This window comes from Rhinolophus hipposideros, assembly GCF_964194185.1.
Source record: "Rhinolophus hipposideros genome assembly, chromosome: 10".
In the NCBI taxonomy this organism is placed as follows: domain Eukaryota; kingdom Metazoa; phylum Chordata; class Mammalia; order Chiroptera; family Rhinolophidae; genus Rhinolophus; species Rhinolophus hipposideros.
Window position 1 is genome coordinate 77,454,904 of NC_138056.1, and position 22,900 is coordinate 77,477,803.

A 22,900-nucleotide genomic window follows, 5' to 3' on the forward strand; every position below is an offset into this window, starting at 1 on the left:
CTCCCGGGTTTTCCCCTGGGCTCGGGGTTTCCTGTTTCAGTTCTCGGCGACCTCCAGAAGCAGGTGCTGGTGTGCTAACCTCGGCTCCAGGGGAGGCGAAGGAGGAGACGGAAAAGAGGGAAGGGGAGGAGGCAGCGGCGCGGCGGCGGCGGCGGCGGCGGCGGGCGGGCGGTCGAGGAGCGAGCGGCCAGGCGGACGACCGGGTTCGCCCTCGCGGGCAGAGCAGCGGCGCGCCGGAGCCGGGGTCCCGGCGTGTGGCCGGGCCGGCGGGCCGGCGGGCGAGCGGGCGGCATGGGGGAGCCTCCCGCTCGCCCCGCGCCCTAGCGGCGGCCCAGGGCCGCGGCGAGAGGCGGCCGGGCGCCCGAGGGCCCCGGGGCTGCCCCGGTTTCCAGGTCATGTTGCGATGGCTGCTGAGAAGACACTGCAAGTAGGTTGAGCACCACGGCTGAGCCCGTGTGCCCGCGCGTGTCGGGTGTGAGTTGTGCAACCGGGGAGGGGGCGCCGGGGCCGCGGCCCGGGGGGAGGGCGCGCGGGTGGGCGCGGCGGCGCGCGGGGAGGGCCGAGGTGGCCGCGGTTGCTGCGGGCCCCGCGGCCCGCTGGACGTTGCCTCGCGGGGTCGGCCATGCCGAGTGGCGGTCCTCAGGTTTGTCCCTCCGGAAGGGGGTGGACGGGGGCCCCAGCGGCGAGCGTGGCCCTGAGGGAATCGAGCGAGGGGAGGGCCGAGAGGCCGCGCCCCAGCGCCGGGCGGAGGGGCCGGGGCCGGAGCGGCGGCTCCGGGTGATCTCCAGGCCCTGGCGGGTCGGACTCCTGCAGGTCGGGTCACTGGGCTCCCGGGGCTCTCGGGTGGGGCCTAGGGAGAAGCCGAGCGCATCCTCCCCGCGGGCAGAGCCGCGCTGCCGGGATCTCGGGCGAGGTGAGGCCGGCGTCCCCGGCCCCGCGGCCTAGGGCACCAGTCCACCCCGGCCCGCCCCGGGCCACCGCCGCCGAACATGGAGGCGAGCCCGGGCGCTCCCCAAGGAAACGGACCCAGAGCCGTGCTCCTGCGGCTCCGACCCTCGCGCGCTCGTGGGGTGAGGCATCATCCGACATCTCGGCTCCAACGCCAGCCATTAGCTTTTATTATCCATCGCCCCATCCAAACCACCACCCGCACGCCGCCCCTAACGGAAAGCCCCGCACCCTCCTGCACCCCGCATCCCTCCGTCTCCAGCCGAAATCCCGTTTCCACCCTGCGTTCATTTTAGCTGAGCTGGTTCACATTTTTAACTCCCTACAAAGACGTGTTACAAATACAACTTGGAGAGATGAATCTCGGTTTTCTTCCCTAAACTGTCTGATCCTTCACCCCTTTTTAAGCCCTTCCAAGTACAGATTCTCTAACTGGATTTCTTGCCTTTTGGGTAACCGTTAACAATTCTGGTTTGTGCTCTGTTTTGTGATAAAAGAGATGAAATGCTAATCTAGATTTAGGGAAAGTTTTCCTATTGGTTGCAAGACTGTTTTGGAGTATCCCTTACAGGCCCTTGAGGCTCTTGTTGATTCGGATTGTTTTTTTTTTTTTTTTTTTAACCATCTTAGATGCAAAAATACTTAGGGCAAAAATACTGCTGGCTAAGTACTGTATATTCAGAAATTTGAGAAATTCTTTATTTCTTCACTTATTTCATATTTTTTTAATGCATATTATAAACAAAATTGTGGATATGCCTCAAACATTTTTTGGACTTTCCAAGAACCACAAGAAGTCAGGAATGTTATATTTTTAAACTCTTAATACATTTAGTTTAACGGGTATGATTTCCGTTTATTTGATTCCTTACATGTACAGTTAATTTTAGTAGCAATTTCTTAATATTTGGTGTTACCTGATGTTTGAATATAAAGATAGTGTCACTAAATAATTGTGAAATTATCTTGTTTTGATAACCGCAGGAAGATGCCTATTTCAGACTTGGTTTTTCCTCACCTGTTTTCTTCCAATTTGGCATTCTTATTTTAAATTACCTAAATCTGCCTACTTGAAGGTACCCTGAAAATACCAGAATGGTCTAGTAACTGACTTTATCTGTAATTCAAGATATTTAATTGAGTATTTTTACTTAATTTAAGAATGGGTTTTACTTTTTCAGAGTAAATTATAATTCTGCCTCTAGTATCTGGTCATCACAAAAGTACTTAAACATTATAAGCAAAGTAAAATAAACTTTTAACCAAAACGACAAAAAAAGCCAGTATTTTTTAACCTTCATTTAATAATTAAAGTCTGATAAAACTATTTTATTGTAATGGAAATATTAAAGGATGGGAAACAGAAACTTGGAATGTTTGTATGATGATGGGAAGTTTTATTCACTACTTCCTTTTACTACATTTTTGTTTTAATTATCAGACTAATAAAAATATCCTGTTTTATATTAATGGCTTCTCTGGAGCTATGTTTTCATGGATTACATCTGCCAAATTGGACCCTAAGTGATTAATGGAATTGTATGTCTAAAGTATTTTCCTCATTCTACAGCTGGGTTACCTTGTCTTCATTCTAGCAGACCACAATGATTCTACAGTAATTTTAATTATTATAGCAGATGTAAAAGTGTTCCTATCATTTCATAGCTTTTCGTATAATTTTATACCCTTTTATATAATTTAATACCCTTTGTGTTTTTCGTTCATTGTTCTTGTACATAAATTCAGAAGAATTCTACTTTCATTCTGATTTGACTGCAGTTTTAAAGAAACGTAAGTTATGAAGTAGGAGGATTTTTATTCTTTGGGTGTTAGAATTTAGGATTGTAAACTAATCTGCAGTTATTGCTCACTTGAGACTGGTAAACTATTCCCTCAACAACTAATTATTTACTATCAATCTATGTGCTATGTAAGAATCCTGACCTATAAAATGAGAGAGATTTTGAACAAAAAGAACATAATGCTAGATCTAATGTACTAAATGACGGGAGTGGAGAAGTAAATTCAGGTACTGGGGAAGGACTACCTACCAGGCTGTAAAGGCAGGATTCAAGTGCAGGTGTACCTCAGAGATATTGCAGGTTCCGTTCCAGACCACTGCAATAGAGTGGTAATCTTGCTGGTGGAAGGTCTTGCCTTCAGTTTGTAAAAAAAATAAAAATAGCACCTGTGAAGCACAGTTAAACAAGGTATACCTGTAGGTTGATCTGGGTGGGAGTCATTTCCAAATGAATACTGTGAGTGGAGGGAACCTTAGTAAGTAAGCAGGGAGCGGGGTGGTCTAGTGTGTCTAGAGCATTCCAGTTGATGATGGGAATAGTGGGTGATAAAGGTGGAAAAGATAGTTTTGGGGATATAGTTCTTGGGAAGAGAAATATTAAGATCAGTAAATAACAAACATGTATTAAATGAGGATTCCAAATTTAAACCGAAAATATTGAGATTCTAGGGTTGGATCTCAAATATACCAAATGTTCTACAAAATTTTGTTTTAAGTGTTAATATGCCTCATGGACCTACAGCATATAAAATCTCATGCCTTTATAAAGCTATAATGTTAAGATTCACCAAAAACATTATAATCATTGCAGTTGTTTCACTAGTAACAGTTCAGGGAAATGATGAACAATTTGAGAATGTGACTTTTTTTTTTTTTTAAATCTTTCAACCCAAAATATATCTCCAGTACCTTGGTCACTAAGTATTATTTTTACTGTTTAATTTTTCTATCTGATAGCAGATTGTTTTACTTGGTAAAATGAAAATAGAGAGGGTGACGCGTTAGCAAAGTTGGTTAGAACGCGGTGCTCTTAACAAGGTTCGATCCCCGCATGGGCTGCTGTGTGCTGCGCCCTCCACAACTAGATTGAAACAATTACTTCACTTGGAGTTGATGGGTCCTGGAAAAACACACATAAAAAATAAGAAAAGAAAATAGAGTAAGGTCACCCATAAAGCATAGTATTTAATACGGTTTTACGACACAACACTGATTCTTATGCCCAGTGAACTAGCCTAAAGCCAAGCCCATAAGCACATTGTGAACATTCAAAGCACTCTGCCTTTAACGTAATTATCAAATCTCTAAGGGTGAATAGGGAATAAGCAGAAAATCCCGAAATCTCCCTGCTTGTTTTGAACATTTTTCCTTAGGCCTCCTCACCTTTTGCCTGGCTCACTGGTTATTTAGGCCTCAGCTTTACTCCATTATAGTTTAACTTTTTTTTTTTTTTTAAGATTTTTTTTTTTTTAATTGGGGAAGGGGAACAGGACTTTACTGGGGAACATTGTGTACTCCAGGCCTTTTTTCCAAGTCAAGTTGTCCTTTCAATCTTAGTTGTGGAGGGTGCCATTCAGCTTCAAGTTGTTGTCTTTTCAGTCTTAGTTGTGGAGGGCGCAGCTCAGCTCCAGGTCCAGTTGCTGTTTTCTAGTTGCAGGGGGCACAGCCCACCATCCCTTGCAGGAGTCAAGGAGTTGAACCAGCAACCTTGTGGTTGAGAGTCCACTAGCCCTTGTGGGAATCGAACTGGCAGCCTTCGGAGTTAGGAGCATGGAGCTTTAACCGCCTGAGCCACCGGCCGGCCCTCATTACTCTTTTTTTTTTTTTCTGATGAGGAAACCAAACCACAATGTGATTAAGTAACTTGATGGGTCTCACAGTTATTAATAGCAGAGTGAGAGTTCCAAATTAGACTAAGTCCCAGTTTTAACCAAATATTAAGGTCTCTGGAACCTAATTCATGTTAATAAATTTGTTATTGTGCGGTTTAAATTATATAATGAAATCATCTTTCTTGGGAGTCTGGTTCTTAAAAAGATACATCTTTTTCTTGTATACTTGGAATTACACTATTTATAGAGCTTTGTATCCCACCTTCCTGTCCCCATTTAACATAAACTGAGGATTTTCTCATGACATTAAAAATATTTCAAACATTTTCTTCCTAAGAACATGTCATTTTACTTAACCATTTTCCTATTTCAGTTGGACATTTTTTCTTCAAAACTTTAATATTATAATGCTTAAGTTGAGTGTCCCAGTAAAAATTTTTTTTTCTGCATCTGCATTCTTAGGATGGATTCCTAGAAGTACTTATCAAAGAGAAAAAGCTTTAAAGTTTTTTGATGGCCAAAAAGTTTTCCAGAGAAGTTGTATATGGTATACCCGTTAGAAAAGAGAGCCGATTTTGTCCTGTGTTTGAATGCACTATTTTAAAACTTTGACAAATTGTTAGATGAGCATTAATATCTCATTTTAATGGTTTTCCTACTTATATTTTAAATTATTAAAGTAGTGCAAGTTGATTAAGAAAGAGCAAAGAGAAAATTACAGCCACCTGGAATCTCCTTACCCAGAAATAACTTCCATAAATATTTTGGTAAATACCTCGTGACAAGTTTTTATTCCTATAGTTACACTTTATAGAATTTTTACTTGGGTTTTAAAGTGAAAACAAGCATTTCCTAATCCCCCAGTTTTAGGCAAAATTATTTGCTTACTCCCCTGTGTTTTTAAAATACTATATATTCCTCCATAACATCTGCATATTTAGTGATAGTTTATTTAGTGATAGTGAACTGTTTATTTCTTCTTTCCTTGTCTCTGCCCTTCATGTAGAAAACAGAAAAATACCTAGATCACAGATTTGTCGTAAGTATTAACTGGTAATATAAAATGTTGGTAACAGTACCTAATACTGTGCTTAGGATTTTTTTTATGATGTTTATTGTTTTTAGGCTCCCTGACAGTAAGGACTCTGGTCCCAGAGTCTTCGACAGCATTTGGCATATAGTAGATAACTTCTGGAAATGTGTTTTTATTGTTAAAGTCCATAGTACTTTAAATAATAATCTGTTGATATGGGTGGGATGAATAAAAGCCTGCGCATGGTTTAGACCAGTAATCAGCACAGAGCAAAAAACGCAATTGTTGCTACCTACACATTTAAAAATTAACTTAGAATGTATGATGTGATTTCTTGAGGGGCCATACACATTTGCCTTGTGAAAATATAATTACCTTATCTACCCCACTTAGCCGGGGAAGCATTATAAAAGTGAGTTTTCTAAAAAGTTAGTCTTTAAAGTCTTTTCAAGAGCAAAACATTTAAGCTATTTGAAATGGAAGAATTTGTACACATGCATTATATTTTTGTACCTTCAAATAATATGTAGCCTGTAATTGTCACTTAACTGTGACAAATAATAATAGCTAACATTTATTGGGCACTAATACTAATATTATGCCAGGCACAGTATTCAGCACTTTACTTAGGCTAGTTATCTAGCTTAGTTTTATAGTAATTTCCAGGGTTTACACTGTTGTTTTGCCTTTCTTCCAGGTGATGGAGCTGATGCCTAAAGATGTTAACTTGGCCAAGGTTATTGCGATTTCTGCTTTATCCTAAAATAAAGGCAATACTTGTTAGGCTTTTTTAGATGGTTTCGGGCAGCAGGACTCCATGATTTGTATCAAAGACTTTTGGTGTTTTTTTCCTTGGTGTTAGCTGTTCCTTACTGACATTGTCCCTCCCTCTAATTTGTAGCGGGTATCTGAGGCATGGACTATGAAACTGAATAACAACAGCTAATCTTGTATCTAAAATAAAAATATTTAGGCAGCAATTAAGGGCTTTTGGGATGCTCAGACAGTCTAGATTGCAGAACTGAAAGATTGTACTGTATGGAGAGAGCAGATGGGGCCTCTGAAAATCAGCTAGGTAGATGTTGATTTGAATCCCAGCTCTGCCCTTTACTGCCTGTGACCGAGGCAAGACTGAGTTTCTCTTTGATTTTTCATCCATCAAACTCTATGTACTTTGCAGAGTTGTTTTTACTGATTCAAGATAATGAGTATATAAAAGTACCTGGAACATAGAAAGCAATTAATATAAAATGATTTGACAATATCCATTGATTTGATTGGACAGACATTTTGTTTTGTTTTTCTGTCTACTTTAGTCACTGGCTCTTAACTGTTCAGAGTTAATTGGGATTACCAGATATAAAATTTCTATAAAATCAAGTTTACTGTTACTGCTTTTAATGTCAGTTTATATTTTAGATTTTTCAAAGGGCTTTCAAATCTATTCATGTCTTTTAGGGTGAGGCTAAAATTAGTTTATGTTCTTTGTTCTTAGTCATCTGTACTCATTTCCTATTCAAAATTATGTGGGCTTAATCTTATCCTTATTCTGTGACTTATTCTGTTTCAAATCTTGGCTTTTACTTTGTAATTTACTTTTATTATTTTGAACACTTAACGGAGCAGGTTTCCAAAATTACTGAGGCTTCCTTTTTATTGTTGATTTAGATGGTTTTTGTTTTATCTTAAGTCATCATTTTCTTTGATTGCTCCATTGAGTTGGTGATGTGTATTAGATACTTTTTGGAATTTTACTGTAATTTTAAATGTTTACTACAGCTCTAAAAGGCTTTAAGTGTGCAATAAATTATGTATTTTGATTAAGTAGGTATTTTATTTTTGCTAAGGTAGTAAAAATATCTTACGTAGCATTAAAATTGTGGGTGTGAGGTATGTTATAATTAGCAATATCATACATAAGAAAAGAGAGTTTTAAATAGGGGAAGTGTTTTCTAAACGGCATATCTATTGTTTTGATTACTTAATTTTATCTTTTAAAATAAATTTAGTTTAATATTTTAACATTCATTTTATCACATTTAAAATACAGAGTAATTGTAAAATAATAGTGAAAATTGTGTACAGTTCTCTTCTAGAGATAACTTAGTTTTGGCATCAGTGTTTTCATTTTTTAAAATTTTTTAAAATCTTAGTCACTATAAACATCCTATAAAAAATTTACATGCATTTGTAGTTTTGTTTCTTGCCATTCGTTCACTACATCATGTTTTCCTGTGTTGTTAAATATCCTTTTAAAAGATTTTTTATTGCCTGAACGGCTTTCAACATACTCAAGTACTGCAGTTTAATCAAGTTCATATTGTTGAGTATTTAGAGTGTGACTAGTATTTTTTTGTTGTTGTAAATAGTGTGACAAATGTATGTAGATATTTGTACACTTTGATGAATATATTTTTAACAGATGCCTAGATGTGATCATGCAAATTGCTCTCTAGAAATTTGCACCAATTTATATTCTTATCAGCAATGCATGAGTGTCCATTCTCTGTCCTCATCACCACCCACACCAGCCTGTCTTTGGTAGTTTGATAAACAAGAATGAGCATGATAGTGCTAAGAAGCCTATTCTGTAGAGTCAGAGAGACTGAGTTTGAGTTCTGTTCTAACACTTACTGGCCCTGTGATGTTGGGCAAATTTCTTTTTTATTTTCTTAAGCCTTCTTTACTTTGTAAAATTGTGATAATGCTATCTATTATCATGGTAATATCAAAATATCATGGTTGTGAAGTTTAACTCATGTTTATTGAAGCACTTAAGTCCTTGAGGTGTTAGCTATCATTATTTATTATGAATGAGATTTCCCCTCATATATTTTATGCTTAGTATACTTATATTTTACACCTGGTGGTGGTTAGTATAAAGAAAAGTTACTCATTTTTTTAATACTCATCTAGCTACCTTACTGAAAACTCTTTTATATACTGGTAGTTGAATTGAAGGAGTTGGTCCAACAGTTTTTCAGTTGAGTCTTTTTTAATTGTTTAACAGGACTTTATTGGGGAACAGTGTGTACTTCTAGGACTTTTTTCCAGTCAAGTTGTTGTCCTTTCAATCTTAGTTGTGGAGGGTGCCATTCAGCTTCAAGTTGTCCTTTCAGTCTTAGTTGTGGAGGGCGCAGCTCAGCTCCAGTTCCAGTTGCCATTGCTAGTTGCAGAGGGTGCAGCCCACCATCCCTTGCAGGAGTTGAACCGGCAACCTTGTCGTTGAGAGGACACGCTCCAACCAACTGAGCCATCCAGGAGCTTAGTGTTAGCTCAGCTCAAGGTGCTCTGTTCAATCTTAGTTGCAGGGGGCACTGCCCACCATCCCTTGCGGGAGTCCAGGAATCAAACTGGCAACCTTGTGGTTGAGAGCCCACTGGCTCATGTGGGAATCGAACCGGCAGCCTTCGGAGTTAGGAGCACAGAGCTCCAACCGCCTGAGCCACCGGGCTGGCCTCAGTTGAGTCTCTTGGTTTTTAGGATATCTAATAGTGATCCAGTAATTTTTTTTTTTTCAGTATTTCAATTCTACTTTTTTTTGTGTCTTACTGTATTGCTTGACATCAAAGAACAGTGTTGATAGTATGCATTTGGGCTTATTTCTCATTTTAATGGGATTTCCTCTCTGGTATTTCACTTTTAAATTCTGATGACTGTTTTCTAACACAAGTGTCCCATTTATACCCATTCCTGAAAATATCTATAGAAGTTAAATGTGAGAAACTTAAAAGTAGATATGGGAGGATTCCATTAAATTATTAAATCCCCAAGTATCTTTTAGGCACATCTTTAAATATATTTTTTCAGTATTCAACTCATGTTTAATTGAACATGCAGTCAATCAATTTAAATGCAGTAAGGCTGAAATTTTACTGCTTCCAACCTACTTAATAATTATGTTCTTGCCTCAGTTATATAAACTTAGAGACCTACTCTTCTTTTCACTATTGTCCATTGTTATATTTATAAAATATTAATAAAAGTAAATGAAACAGTTTTGCGCCCTGGAATAAAACCCTTTATTCAAATGAAGTCTTAGGATCAGGGTCCCAGTGTCCACCTTACTCAACTTCTTAGGCATCTTTCAGAACACCATTTGAAAACTACTCCCCTCCCCAAAGATTCAAATAACTTACAAATCTCCACAATGTCAATGCAACTGAAACTGAACTTCTCAGAGTCTAGCAGCAGGACCACCTTGTGATATCATGATGTTTTTATTACGTAGCTTTTGTACTAAAATCCTAATTTAGCACTTTTTTAAAAAAATAAGCATAGCAATATATATTACGTGAAAATATGGTATATAAAAATCTAGGTAATGTCTTTCTATCCTTAGGTTATTAAATTTTGGTTCTGGTGTCTCTTCCTTTTTCTACAGTCTTCCATCCATCCAGTACTATATTTTTAAATACCATCTACATGATAATGACTAGCAAATTTCTATCTGCAATGCTGACTTCTCTCTTTTACACAGCTGTCTTGTGGACAGCTCCACTTGGATGACTCTATCTATTGGTATCTGAAATGAAAATTATCTAAAACAGAATTTTCATCCTTCCAAATCTGTCCCTTTCCAGATCTTTCCCACTTCAGTGTTACTACCTTCTTCTCAGCTGCCCATACTGAAAATCTAGAAGTGCTTGATTCCTCATGTCCTTCTTTCATCTTACACACCCAATCCAACACAAGAGCCTCTTAATCAGTACATGTAATGAATTGCATTAGAAAAATCTATTATAGAATAAAATCTACTTGGTTAATGTGTATTGTTATAATTTAAATAATACCACATAATTTACCTCTTATATTTAGAACTTTTATATATACTATAAATAAGCTTATACATACATTTGGTTAGTTTGGAGTCCATTTTTGTGGGGTTTTGTCAACAGAATTATGCTAGCCTCATAAACCAGTTTGGATGCTTTCCATTTCTTTAGTGCTTTAGAATAATCTAAGCAGCATAGGAATTGCTGGATGCTTTGAGATTCTGCTAGAACACACAGAACCTACAGGTATAGCATTCTTTGTCAGGAATTGAATAGAGGGTATAAACCTTTAAGAAAGTTTTTATTCCATGATTACTCACACTTACAACCTTTTCTTACGTCATCTTTGATTATGGATTTTTCATTTATTGGCATAAAGATTTATGCAAAGAATCCTTCTATTTCATCGAATGTTTTATTTGTAATGTTATATATTTGTAAAGTTCCCCAACCTCTTGATCACACTTTTAGGAGGTCATTCATTCATTCATCAGTTAGAACCAGCTCTCCATTTTATTAACCAGTTTTATTTTTGTTTTTGTTTTGCTTCCTAATTTATTTGTGCTTTTAGTTTTATTCCTTTATCCACCTTTATTTTTGGTTGGCTCATTTTAACCTTTCCAACTTAATGTTAAATTCCTTTATTTTTTGTTTTGATTAAATATATTTACACTATTTTTCATTTTTCTTTAACTACAGAGTTATTGAAAGAGTTTTAATTTACAGATACTAGGTTCTTTAGGGTTTTTGAATTTTGTTTTTGGCCATCTGCCGCTAACTTCTCATTTTTTTGTATCATGGTCAGAGGATATTTCCATTCTCTAGGTTTGACTTTTTCCTAAGCCTTGCAAAAATTGGTCTAGCACACGTCTGTGTCTCGACTTTGAAGTCAAGCAACCCATAGTGAATTATTTGAGTACTTGAGATAAGGGTTATTTATATCGTTTAAATACTTGTATACCCCGAAGTTTAGTGCCATCGTCATCACTTAAGGTCTGTGGATGAGAGGAGTAAATCTAATACTTTGGATTGTCAGGAATTTTTGTCATTTTGTGGAAGGATAGGATGGTGTGACTTTCAAAATAAGCTGATTTCCCAGTTTGTTTTCAAAGTATTTGAGTTATTAAAGAGGATTTCTCCACTTACAGATCTCCACACTTCCTAGCCCGAGTATGCTGCCTTCTGTGTGTTTCCTGGGATTGCCTGGGGTTGGAAGCACCAGCAGCTGTGGTTTCTCCATGGCCCTCATTATGCTCTTTACCAACTGAATCATATTTCAGGGGGCATCTTCTGAATACACCACCAAGACTGTAAAGCTTTGGGGGAAAAAGTAACTCTTCTTTCCTGGCCTGTTTAAGGATGGGATGAAGAGAATAGCAGAATTATGGGAATTACTCCACATTCTTGAAAATGGAGAGTGGTGGCGATTCTAGTAATTTCTGTGAGAAAATTAACAAATTACTTTTTTTCTGAAATAAAAAAATGCTTCCAATTATTGCCCTTTTATTTTCCATTAAGTCCCCTACTTTCAGTATTCTTTCATATCTTCTGATTACATTAAAGAGACGGCCTCTGAATGGTCCTATGTCTTTAAAACCTCCCTTTTGATTAAGAACGTCAGCAGGGAATAAGAGGTAGCTAATGTTTAAAGTCAAATTCTGATCCTCAAATTGGAAAGATTTTCTGTACTAAGAGAGACACTAGATTTGGAGTGTAAATAGTATATATGTAAAGTATGATTTTTAAAAACGTCAGGAATTGGCGTGTAAGAAAAAAATTACACAAAATTTTGTGAATTTGGTTGAGGTAGGACATTGTATTGCTGTCCTCGGGTGGCTGGGAAACATGTGCCAGGTTGGCAGCTACACGTTAGCTTTGAGACCATCCCATGCTGTGATAGCACCTGAGTGCAGACAAGGCAGGAGGAGAAAGCACTTTGGTGCTCCTGAGTGACAGCCAGAGGCCAGAATGCCAGCTTGGCAAGTGTGTTGTAGGGTGCTGAGGCTTGGGCCTGAGCATTCATCAAAATAACATGTAGATCATAAGTATCTATTGCCTACTTTGATAGCAAAGGAATACTTAGGTTTTATAGGTTGGATACTTACTTGGAGATAAACGCCTAATATAGGCTGGACATTTCAACATGGACTTACATTTGATCAAAATCCTGAAATGATGTTCTTCTCAAGTGTGTGTGAGACTCTTACTCAACTTTTTGTATTAATCTCTTTAAAAGATTATCAGAATTATAAGATAAAATAAAAAGCTTTTACTTATTTTAGACATACTGGTTCTGAAGACTTAATTGCCAAATCTTTGCTTCCCAATTAAGTAGCTTTTTGTTGACCAAACAAAGAATCTCTTCCAAGAATGAGCTAACTGGCCACCCCAGTATGCTAAGATTCTTATGTTTAACAATCCTTCATCAATGGTTTAAATAGTCATTTGGGTTTAACAAGCTCTCCTTATAATATTGCACCTTCCTCAAGCATGCTTCACACTTAGATGTTTAATTATTACTCTAACCTTGTAAGTATCTCCAGGCCCTCACCGGTCTTTCTTTTGGAGTTTTGATTTTTGGTGGGAGAGGAAGTGGAAGAAGCAACTAGGATGGGAATATGTATGCTGCCAAACAGCAGCATTAAGCCTGTAGGTATCTTGAGAGATGGGGAAGATTAAAAATGGATTAGAAAAGGAGGCAGAAGAACAGAAGCGAACCTCCTGCTCCTTGAGGATTGGTGGTTCCCTGCCAGAGGTCCTTTCCCTTGTCTTTCACTCTTCACTCCCACTCAGTCCTGGCAACTGGGTCTCATAGAGGCTGGGAAGGACAGGAATGTTGAAGGTGGTTTTAACAGAATTATAGACAGAGGAGCACCAATATTTGCCTACTGAACCAAGTCTCTCTTCCCCGCTTCATTGCTTTCCTTTTTTATTTTCTGTAAGTTATTGTCCCTTTAGCTATTCTCATTCATTCATTCATTCATTCATACACAGATTGCATACCTTTTTTATTTCCTGCCCCACTGAATTCATTTTCCTGGTTTAAAGTTCTTAAAAGGAAAAAAAAAAAGAAAAAGAAAAATTTATCCTTCCCTACCACCCCCCCCAAACCATCTTTCTCTATCTCATTCCTTTCCTGCTCAACTTATTAAAAGAATACATATGTTGTCATCTCTTCCTCAGCACACAGTTATCAGGAGTTTTTCTGTTTTTTTTCCTTAACCAGGAGTTTTTAACCTGGGTTCTGTAGTTCCCCAAACAGTCCATGGACAGAATTTGGGCATTCTGTGATGTTGGGTGGGGAAAAGTTTACATCTTTATATTCATACCCCCTAAAGGAAATTTTGCATGAATGTAAGCAACAAAACCAATATAAATAACAGTATATATGACTTTGTCACCCATAGAAATCATAAAATGTTTATAATTTATATAGTTGAAGTAAATACTCTGAATTATCATTTTCACCTTTTTTTAAGATTTTTTGTTTTTTAATTGGGGAAAGGGAACAGGACTTTATTGGGGAACAGTGTGTACTTCCAGGACTTTTTTTTTTTTCCAAGTCAAGTTGTTGTCCTTTCAATCTTAGTTGTGGAGGGTGCCGGTCAGCTTCATGTAATTGTCCTGAATCAGTCTTAGTTGTGGAGAGCACACCTCAGCTCCAGGTCCAGTTGCCGTTTTCTAGTTGCAGGGGGCGCTGCCCACCATCCCTTGCGGGAGTCGAACCAGCAACCTTGTGGTTGAGAGGATGCGCTCCAACCAACTGAGCCATTTGGCAGGCAGCTCAGCTCAAGGTGCTGTGTTCAATCTTATTTGCAGGGGGCGCTGCCCACCATCCCTTGCTGGACTCGAGGAATTAACTGGCAACCTTGTGATTGAGAGCCCACTGGTGACCCATGTGGGAATCGATCCAGCAGCCTTCAGAGTTAGGAGCACGGGGCTCTAACTGCCTGAGCCACTGGGCCGGCCCCTCATTTTCACTTTTAACTACTTCATAATCATTGTAGTGATTAGATCTGCTATATTTGTTATTTTAATGTGTTAAAAGGCATATATTTCACTATGTCACTGTTCTACATATTTTGGTGACTGTTAATATAATTGGCTTTGTAATACAATTCTGTTATTGTTTTATGTATTTTATGTATTACTTTAGAAAGAGGTCTGTAGACTTCATTAGACTGAGAAAGTCATCTATGGCACAAAAACATGGTTATGAATAGCTGTCTGTTCATTCTGCCGCTCTTTATTTCCGAGAAATAGATCCCTTTGTGGCCACTAATAGTCTATACAATGTCCTCTTTTCAGTCATTCTGCGGTATATTTGTATCATTTAATGCCATCGGTTATTTTTTTATTTACTTCTTCCTGTTTGTCTAGTATTAAATCCTTACTGGACCCATTGGCACTATATGAGAAAATAATCTCATACTTGTTTTTGTTTTTTTCTGCATAACTTTAGATACCGGTCATGTTTTGCTTGGACTATGATAGTACCTTTTTAACTTGTCTGAGTTTTGTGCCTCCTCAAAAATAATGCTGTTGGAATTGTCATCCTAAAATGTAGGTAGAAACATGCCATTCATATTCTCAGAAACCATCAGTGGTTCCCCATTACCTTTTTAAACGTGGGTAGAAATGCTCCATTCCCTTTTTTAAAAACTTCCCGTAGTTTCCCAGTACCAAAATTGAAACTCTAGTATGGCATTCAAGACTTCCCATGAGCTAGCCTTTTTCTAGCCTCATTCACAGCCATATTAATCACATAGAATTCTGTATATTTTATCATCTTTCACATCTCTGGGCTTTTGATCCTGTTCTCTGGGCAAAAATCTTTTCTTTCCCTACTTTAGCCTACTCCCCATTTTCCCCAGACCAAAGACATACACCATAAGTGCCTGACACAGGCCTATGTCATCACCACCATTCTGTACTTAGCTTATATGTCAGCTCAGAACCACCTCAAATCTGAGCCATTGTCTTTGTCTCTTATACTGTCTCTTTAACAGAATTAAGTTTGACATACCCTATATTGTATAGATGTTCATTTACCTGGTTTCCCTGGTAAAAATTTTATATTCCTTACGGTATCAACTGTATTAATGTTTGGACTCTCATTTATTTCACTTAGCATCATCACTTTCTCACAGTAGGTATTCAGATAAATGTTTTTTGAGTGATAACATGAATTCATTGAATATTGGCTTAACATCTCATTTAATTTGGGTAATCAATCACAATGGTGCTGTTTTCCTGCCTTTCATCAGAGTATTCCTTTTTAAATGTGTTAGTTGTACACAATTTTAAACTAAAATTTGATCTAGCTATCATCTATAAAAATGTCCTAAGAACTGAGGTAGAACTCTGTATTTTTTTTTTAATTAATTTTATTGGGGTGACAATTGTTAGTAAATTTACATAGATTTCAGGTGTACAATTCTGTATTACATCATCTATAAATCCCATTGTGTGTTCACCACCCAGAGTCAGTTCTCCTTCCATCACCATATATTTGATCCCCTTTACCTTCATCACCCACCCCCCACCCCCTTACCCTCTGGTAACCACTAAATTATTGTCTGTGTCTATGAGTTTTTGTTTCTCATTTGTTTGTCTTGTTCTTTTTGGTTTATATACCACATATTAGTGAAATCATAGGGTTCTCTGCTTTTTCTGTCTGACTTATTTCACTTAGCATTATACTCTCAAGATCCATCCATGTTGTCACAAATGCTCCTATATCATCTTTCCTTAACGCCGAATAGTATTCCATTGTGTATATGTACCACAACTTCTTTATCCATTCATCTATCGAAGGACATTTTGGTTGTTTCCATGTCTTGGCCACCGTAAACAAAGCTGCAATGAACATTGGAGTACACGTGTCTCTGTAGAGAAATGCTTTTATATTTTGGGGGTAGATACCCAGGAGAGCGATTGCTGGGTCATATGGTAATTCTATTCGTAATTTTTTGAGGAACCTCCACACTGCCTTCCATAATGGCTGCACCAGTCTGCATTCCCACCAACAGTGTATGAGGGTTCCTTTTTCTCCACAGCCTCTCCAACACTTGTTACTATTTGTCTTGTTGATGATAGCCATTCTGACTGGGGTGAGGTGATATCTCATTGTGGTTTTCATTTGCATAGAACTCTGTATTTAAATACTACTATCAATACGAGAAATTCCTGTCATAGGAATCTTCTTTTTTAACATAGAAGATTTATTTAACAGGATGTAAGGGAGAAAATTTTTATGGTGTTAATTTTTCAATAGTTAATAACTTACAGGTTTTAGGAAAAAACTAACTCTGAAAAGTACCAATTTATTACTTCAGGAAAATTCTGTGACTAGAAATTAAAATGTTATTGAAATTATATTATGAGCAAGGTGGCAAAGCTACTCTTTGTCTACAGCTATTTTAAATATTTTTCACGGTCCACCATCTATGTTGTTAAACTGAAAGAAATGTTTTCCCATTTTCTACAAGAAAATCTTTGTGTCCTCTGAGGTGCCTGTTATATTTTCTATTTATACTTCTGTTTTCTCCCTCATCCCTTCACTCCTGCCCACCATCAGTGTATTTCTTCTAAATCACTGGTTCCCAACCATTTTTATACTCCTGTTTCTTACTAAGCTTTCTAACATTACCTTCCAATTATCCTCACCAGCTAAAGTATTCCATGACATGTAAATCGAATGGAGCAAGAGATACAAAAATCGATAAGGAAGAGACAATCTGATGATTTTATGTTGTTATATACTTGGAAAACCCAAGAAACTCGGTGAAACCCCAGTAAAAACATTAAGAGTTCACTGAAATACCTAGTTCACTAAAGTTTTATGTATAAGAATAGGAATAAGTTTTTTAGACACCAATAACTAGATAGAAAATACAATGTGGGGAGACAACCTCCATTCACAGCAGCAAGAACAAGTTTAATAAGAAATTTGTAATTCCCCATTAAGAAATCTAAGGAACTGGATTAAAAGAAAAATTTCAATAAATTGTTCTTGATTAAACAATTTAATATAATCAGCAGTGATTTTTAAGCAACCATTACTGCAGCACAATCTCCGTCAATCTCCCAACAGCTTTTTGGTTAAAATTTGCCAAAACAATTCTAAAGTATCTGGAAGCATCTACATGCAAAATAGCCAGGATAAAAATATGAAAACGAGGAAGAAAAAGAATGTAATAATAGAAGACCTACACATGCAGGGTACCCAATATGTTATAAATTTATAGATCTTAATAAATGGTACAGGCACAGCAATAAAGATCAATGGAACACAACTGGAAGTGTAGGGGTAGGTAAGCCCAAGTTTAGAAGACATTATTATAAAATAGGATCATATCACTCCCTCTGCTCAAAACTCTCCAAAAGTTTCCCATCTCAGAACAAAAGCTAACTTCTTACTTTGACCTATGATCTACCTTGCTACTTAAGAGTACTCTTTGGGCCAGTAGCTGTGAGCTTGTTAGAATGTGGAGTCTCAGACCTAACCCCAGACTTCTTGAATCAGAATCAAGATCCTCAAATGATTCAGATACTCTGTACAATTTGAGAAGAACTGCCCTTCAAAGCTCTACAATACCCTGGCTTCTCTCTTTTTCTTTTTTTATTTTTTTTTAAAGATTTTATTGGGGAAGGGGAACAGGACTTTATTGGGGAACAGTGTGTACTTCCAGGACTTTTTCCAAGTCAAGTTGTTATCCTTTCAATCTTGGTTGTGGAGGGCGCAGCTCAGCTCCAGGTCCAGTTGTGGTTTTCAGTTGCAGGGGGCGCAACCCACCATCCCTTGTGGGTAACGAACCAGCAACCTTGTGTTTGAGAGGACGCGCTCCAACCAACTGAGCCATCCGGGATCTCAGCAGCAGCTCAGCTCAAGGTGCCATGTTCAATCTTATTTGCAGGGGGTGCTGCCCACCATCCCTTGCGGGAGTTGAGGAATTGAACTGGCAACCTTGTGGTTGAGAACCCTCTGGCCCATGTGAAAATTGAACCGGCAGCCTTCAGAGTTAGGAGCATGGAGCGCCAACCGCAGGAGCCACTGGGTCGGCCCTACCCTGGCTTCTCTTGACCTGACCTTTCTGACCTCAGCTTCTGTCTCCTCCCCTTGCTCACTTGCCACCCATCATACTGACCACCTTGCTGATCCGTGAACACACACTCATATCAGAGCTTTGTACTTCGTCCTCCCTCTTGCTGTGACATATTTCCTTTCACTTAATTTAGGTATCTGCACAAATATTACCGTATCAGAGAAGTTTTCTTTGTAGCATTTACCATCACCTGACGTGTATTTATTTATATTCTCTGTCCCCCCACGTCTATACTACATCTTAAATTTGGTTGAGGGAAGGGGACTTGCTTTGTCCTTGCTTTGTCCCCACTGTCTGGACCCTAGGAGGTGTCCATTTGTTGAATGAAACTAGTATTAAAAATTGCAGGTAAGATCCCTCAAGAGTCCTAAAGGGATAAATTACAGTGGATTCTTGTTTTTCGTTGTAGTTATGTTCTATAAAGTTACTGCAAATCCTGAGCCGTTCGTTGCTCCTAGAGGAAATACAGGATTAAGTTCCTATGAGCCTCTGGTCAAAACATTTTCATTGACCATGCAGTACCTAACCTTGTATGTGTGTTGCTGTTTAAAGACCCTTATTTGATATATATTGTTGGTTCGTTAACATTGACCTCACAACCAACAGCACTATAACTCATGTCTTAAAAAGCTCACCTAACATATTTTCTTCATAATGCACTCCACAGCCTTCTTGCACTTAGGGACAATAGATAGCACTTCAGCATTTGGCTCAGAGGCCATTTAAACAGCAAAATCACCAAGAAGCACAGAAAATGCAGAAAAGGAGCACTAAACAGTCCTTTTTAGGACACTTGTTTACAGCAGGAGAACTGAAATGGGAAAGCCTCCCTTTGTCCAACCTCAGCTGGAAGGTGCACCATGGGCAACTCCCATTTTTTGCCTCTGCACAGATACATATCTATGGAATGACTCTAAAGAACCGCAAGTATTTATTTGGGGGTTACAAATAAATTTTACCAAGTCGGCAAATTTGTAAATATATAATCTGCGAAAGAGAAACAACTGTACGTTATTCTTTCCATAAATATTAATTGTGTTTCTACTATGTGTCATGCTACCAGAATTAATCAAATACCGGGGCTGCCAAGAAATGCATACACGTGACTTGCAACCATCTTTTGTTATCAGTATATATTGAATATTACAATTTTAATACAGGTTTTTCCTTTCTTAAAATGTGTATACATTTTTTTGGCACCCTCTGTATTTATCAAGTTCTAACCATGTCAGGCCCCTTACAAAACTCAAATAATCCAAAAATATAGTTTAACAGTGTTTCATGGAAGTTTTCATATAAAGTTGGGGTTTTGGCTAAATCTTTAATAGTGGGTAGGATTTTAACATGTGAAGCTGTGGAGAAAGGTATTTTAGAAGAAAGAACTGTTAAAAGTCAGTCTTCTTAAAGTTGGCTACACATTAGAATCACCTGGTGAATGGCCAGGCATCAACCAGACCAAAAAAATTAACATCTCTAGGGATGGGATGTTGGCATCTGTATACCGTGTTTTAAATCTCCCCAGGCAATTCCAATGTGTAACCAAATTGAGAGAACCACTGCTTTAAATACTTCCGTTTGGCTGGAGTGTAGATTATAGAAAGGGAACTAAAGAACAAATCTGGAAGAGGGATTTTGGCTCAGATCTTGAAATGCTATCATTTATTTAGCACATTTATTAAGCACTTGTGTGCCATTCACTCTGCTAGGTGCTGGAGATATATCAGAAAACACAAGAATTCCTGCCCTGTTAGAATGTACAATCAAATTGTATTGGCAGCTGTTTAGGATGATTCATATTCTAGATTTAACTAATTATAGTATATGATGATTTGTATTTAGAAGGAATCTTGTCCTAAATGCTCAGAACTCTAAATTTATTGTCTAAATTATTACCTCACCCTCTGGTATGAATAGAACTCTATAAAGAAAAATTCTGTTATAAACTTCTGTGCTAATTTCACTGAGCATACTTTCCAACACAACCATTCATTTTGTTTGCCTCTCAGTGTTTTTCAGTTTCTTGCACATCAGGACAATTGTCTAAAATCAGTAGTGTGCAGTAATTTAAAATCAGTAGTATGAGTGTCATTGGAAGTATTAACTCAATCATTTCGTTTTTCCATCTTTTAAGAATTGGCATGTAAGGAACTTTTCTATCTAATTATTAGTAAGAATTTTGATCAAACATAATTAATAGAGAACTTTTATTGGGTCATAGTTGGTTTGCAGTTGTATTTGCAATATGCCATGCTTTGTTTCTTCCTAATTTCTTTTACATTTAATGTACTACTATTACACTGTCTTCTAGACCACTAGTAAGAACAGACAGATCTAATGATAGAGCCCTGTTTTAATTCTATCTGATAACAATTATTCTTTAGTCTAAGCCTGTCAATTTCACTTTTTAACAATGCTTTTGGTCAACCAGTTTTTGAATTAGTTTGCTAAGTAGAATTATTTAACACCTAAAAAGCAAGACACACACCAATTTTCAGCTGGTATGTGCAGCCTGAAGATTCTATGATGTGCGGAAATGAGCTCCTACTAGTGAGGAATGTCACAGAGTGGGAGAGAAAGTGCTGTGACATCAGGAGAGATGAGTTCAATTCTGACTAGGCTTTGATAATGATGTAAATATTACCGTTATTGCATGGGATCAAGTGTTGTGTAACTACCATCCAGTTGTCTTATAATTCTGAGAGTGTCTTGTATATACAGAGGTTGCCAAAAAAATGTATACGCATTTTAAGAAAGGAAAAAACTTAAAATTGTAATACTCGATATATACTGATAACAAAAGATGAATGCAAGTCATGTGTATATAATTTTTGACATCCCCGGTATTTTACAAAAAAATTACACATTTTTAGTCAGGTTTTCCTCAGAGTTTCAATTATTCTTAATATAACTTTTGTTAATATGAATGATATGTGCTTTCTACTTCTTTTAAAATCATAATGTCCTTTTTTTCCACATGAATTTCCTCTCCGATACATTAGTTGCTTTAATAACCTATTCCATCAGCATTTTGGATGTCATTGTATCCCCTGATCATTTCTAAAATTCCTTGTTCCTTGAGTATTTGCAAGGTTTATAGGGATTTAAGATCATCTTTTTAAATGCTTGTTTAATGAGTTATTTAAAATACTAAATGGGAAGTAACCACTGGTAAATGTTTGAAGTCTAAGGATGTGGGTTATATTTTAGCTTAAAATGACAGTAGAAAAATTTTTACTTTTACACTTTGGGAAAGAAATACTGTTTTTGTGGATTTAATTAGTATTTGTCTCTGAACCCTAAAGAAGATTGAGGATTGTCTGCTCTTAGTGATATTGCACTGAAAGACTTTCATAAACTCTAAGAATTTTCACTTTGAGCATTGTCTTTCTTTGTTACGGAATTTTTTCTTTCTCTTTTTGTTAAACTTTATCTCTTTATATGTATTTTAAAAGTAGATTGATGAGAGTTAATGTAAGTCTCTATATCACCTTTTTTCCTTAATAGTTCTTTATAACAAAACTTTTTTATTGTTGAATATTGTTTGAGGGAGTCTTTTTCCTGCCTTAGTTCTGAACCAATTGAGAAACAGACAAAGGAACCAGGCAGATGGACATCAAAAGAGCAGCTTTTTTTTTTTTTTTTTTGATAGCACTATTGCAGAACATGACTTAAGATCATGGCATAAAGGGCTTAGTAACATTGAACCTCCAAATTAGAAAAATTTAACCACTCAATCTTGGGCAGTGCTGGAGAGCCAAGCAATCATGTACTCTTTTGCAGCTGAGCAGATCTTGAAGAGAAACGAGCGAGGAAGGGCTGGGCTTTGCTTACTCAGTTCCTCTTCCCAGACTTCCTGTGGAATAAGTCATCCTCAGGTGGGGAGACAAGCTGGAGTGTTACTTCAACAGGTGCTTCTCTAGGTAGGAAGTTGAAGCCAGAGAAGGAGACGGCGGAAAAGACCTCTTGTCACTGAGAAGTTTGAGCTCCTTCAATTCCACAGCTGCCTGGAAGGTGAAAGCAGCCCCAATGGCAGAACCAGAGCTACAAAAATACGCTATGGCAAATAGCTGAGGGCTCTTTGATAAGCTCATCTTGTCACAACAGGCAAATAAAAACGGGCAGGGGAGGGTTCTGTTTTTTTCATATGAGTACCCTCATTCATAGTTGGAGGAGCCTGTTTTTTTTACCAGTCATATTTTTCACTCAAATGTCATCTAGATATCAGCACACTGATAGGTGCCATAATAGGTTTTCTCTGTGGATTATGGAAGATTAAATGGCTCTGCCCTCAAAAGTTTACAGCCTGGTTCATAAATAAGTGCTCTATTGTATGGTGCAGATTATTCATGTTAATAGATATTCAAAAGAGTATGAAGAAAAACTGGACTAATCCAAGAAGTTTT

At 37.8% G+C, this 22,900-nt stretch overlaps 1 protein-coding gene across 3 annotated transcripts in view; it reads left to right on the forward strand.

Moving 5' to 3' along the window:
* Positions 1–339: 339 nt before the first annotated feature.
* The window catches only part of ZC3H12C (zinc finger CCCH-type containing 12C), a gene marked incomplete at its 5' end in the record, with an annotated part of 62,174 nt that continues 39,613 nt past the window's right edge, over positions 340–22,900 (forward strand). The window contains one exon of one of the 3 annotated variants that reach the window (XM_081063303.1): positions 340–427. In XM_081063303.1, the coding sequence (XP_080919429.1) occupies positions 404–427 (24 nt within the window). Of the gene's footprint in view, positions 428–565; positions 644–989; positions 1,071–22,900 lie in introns of those variants that run through there. The other 2 variants (XM_081063304.1, XM_081063305.1) reach the window with 2 other exon arrangements.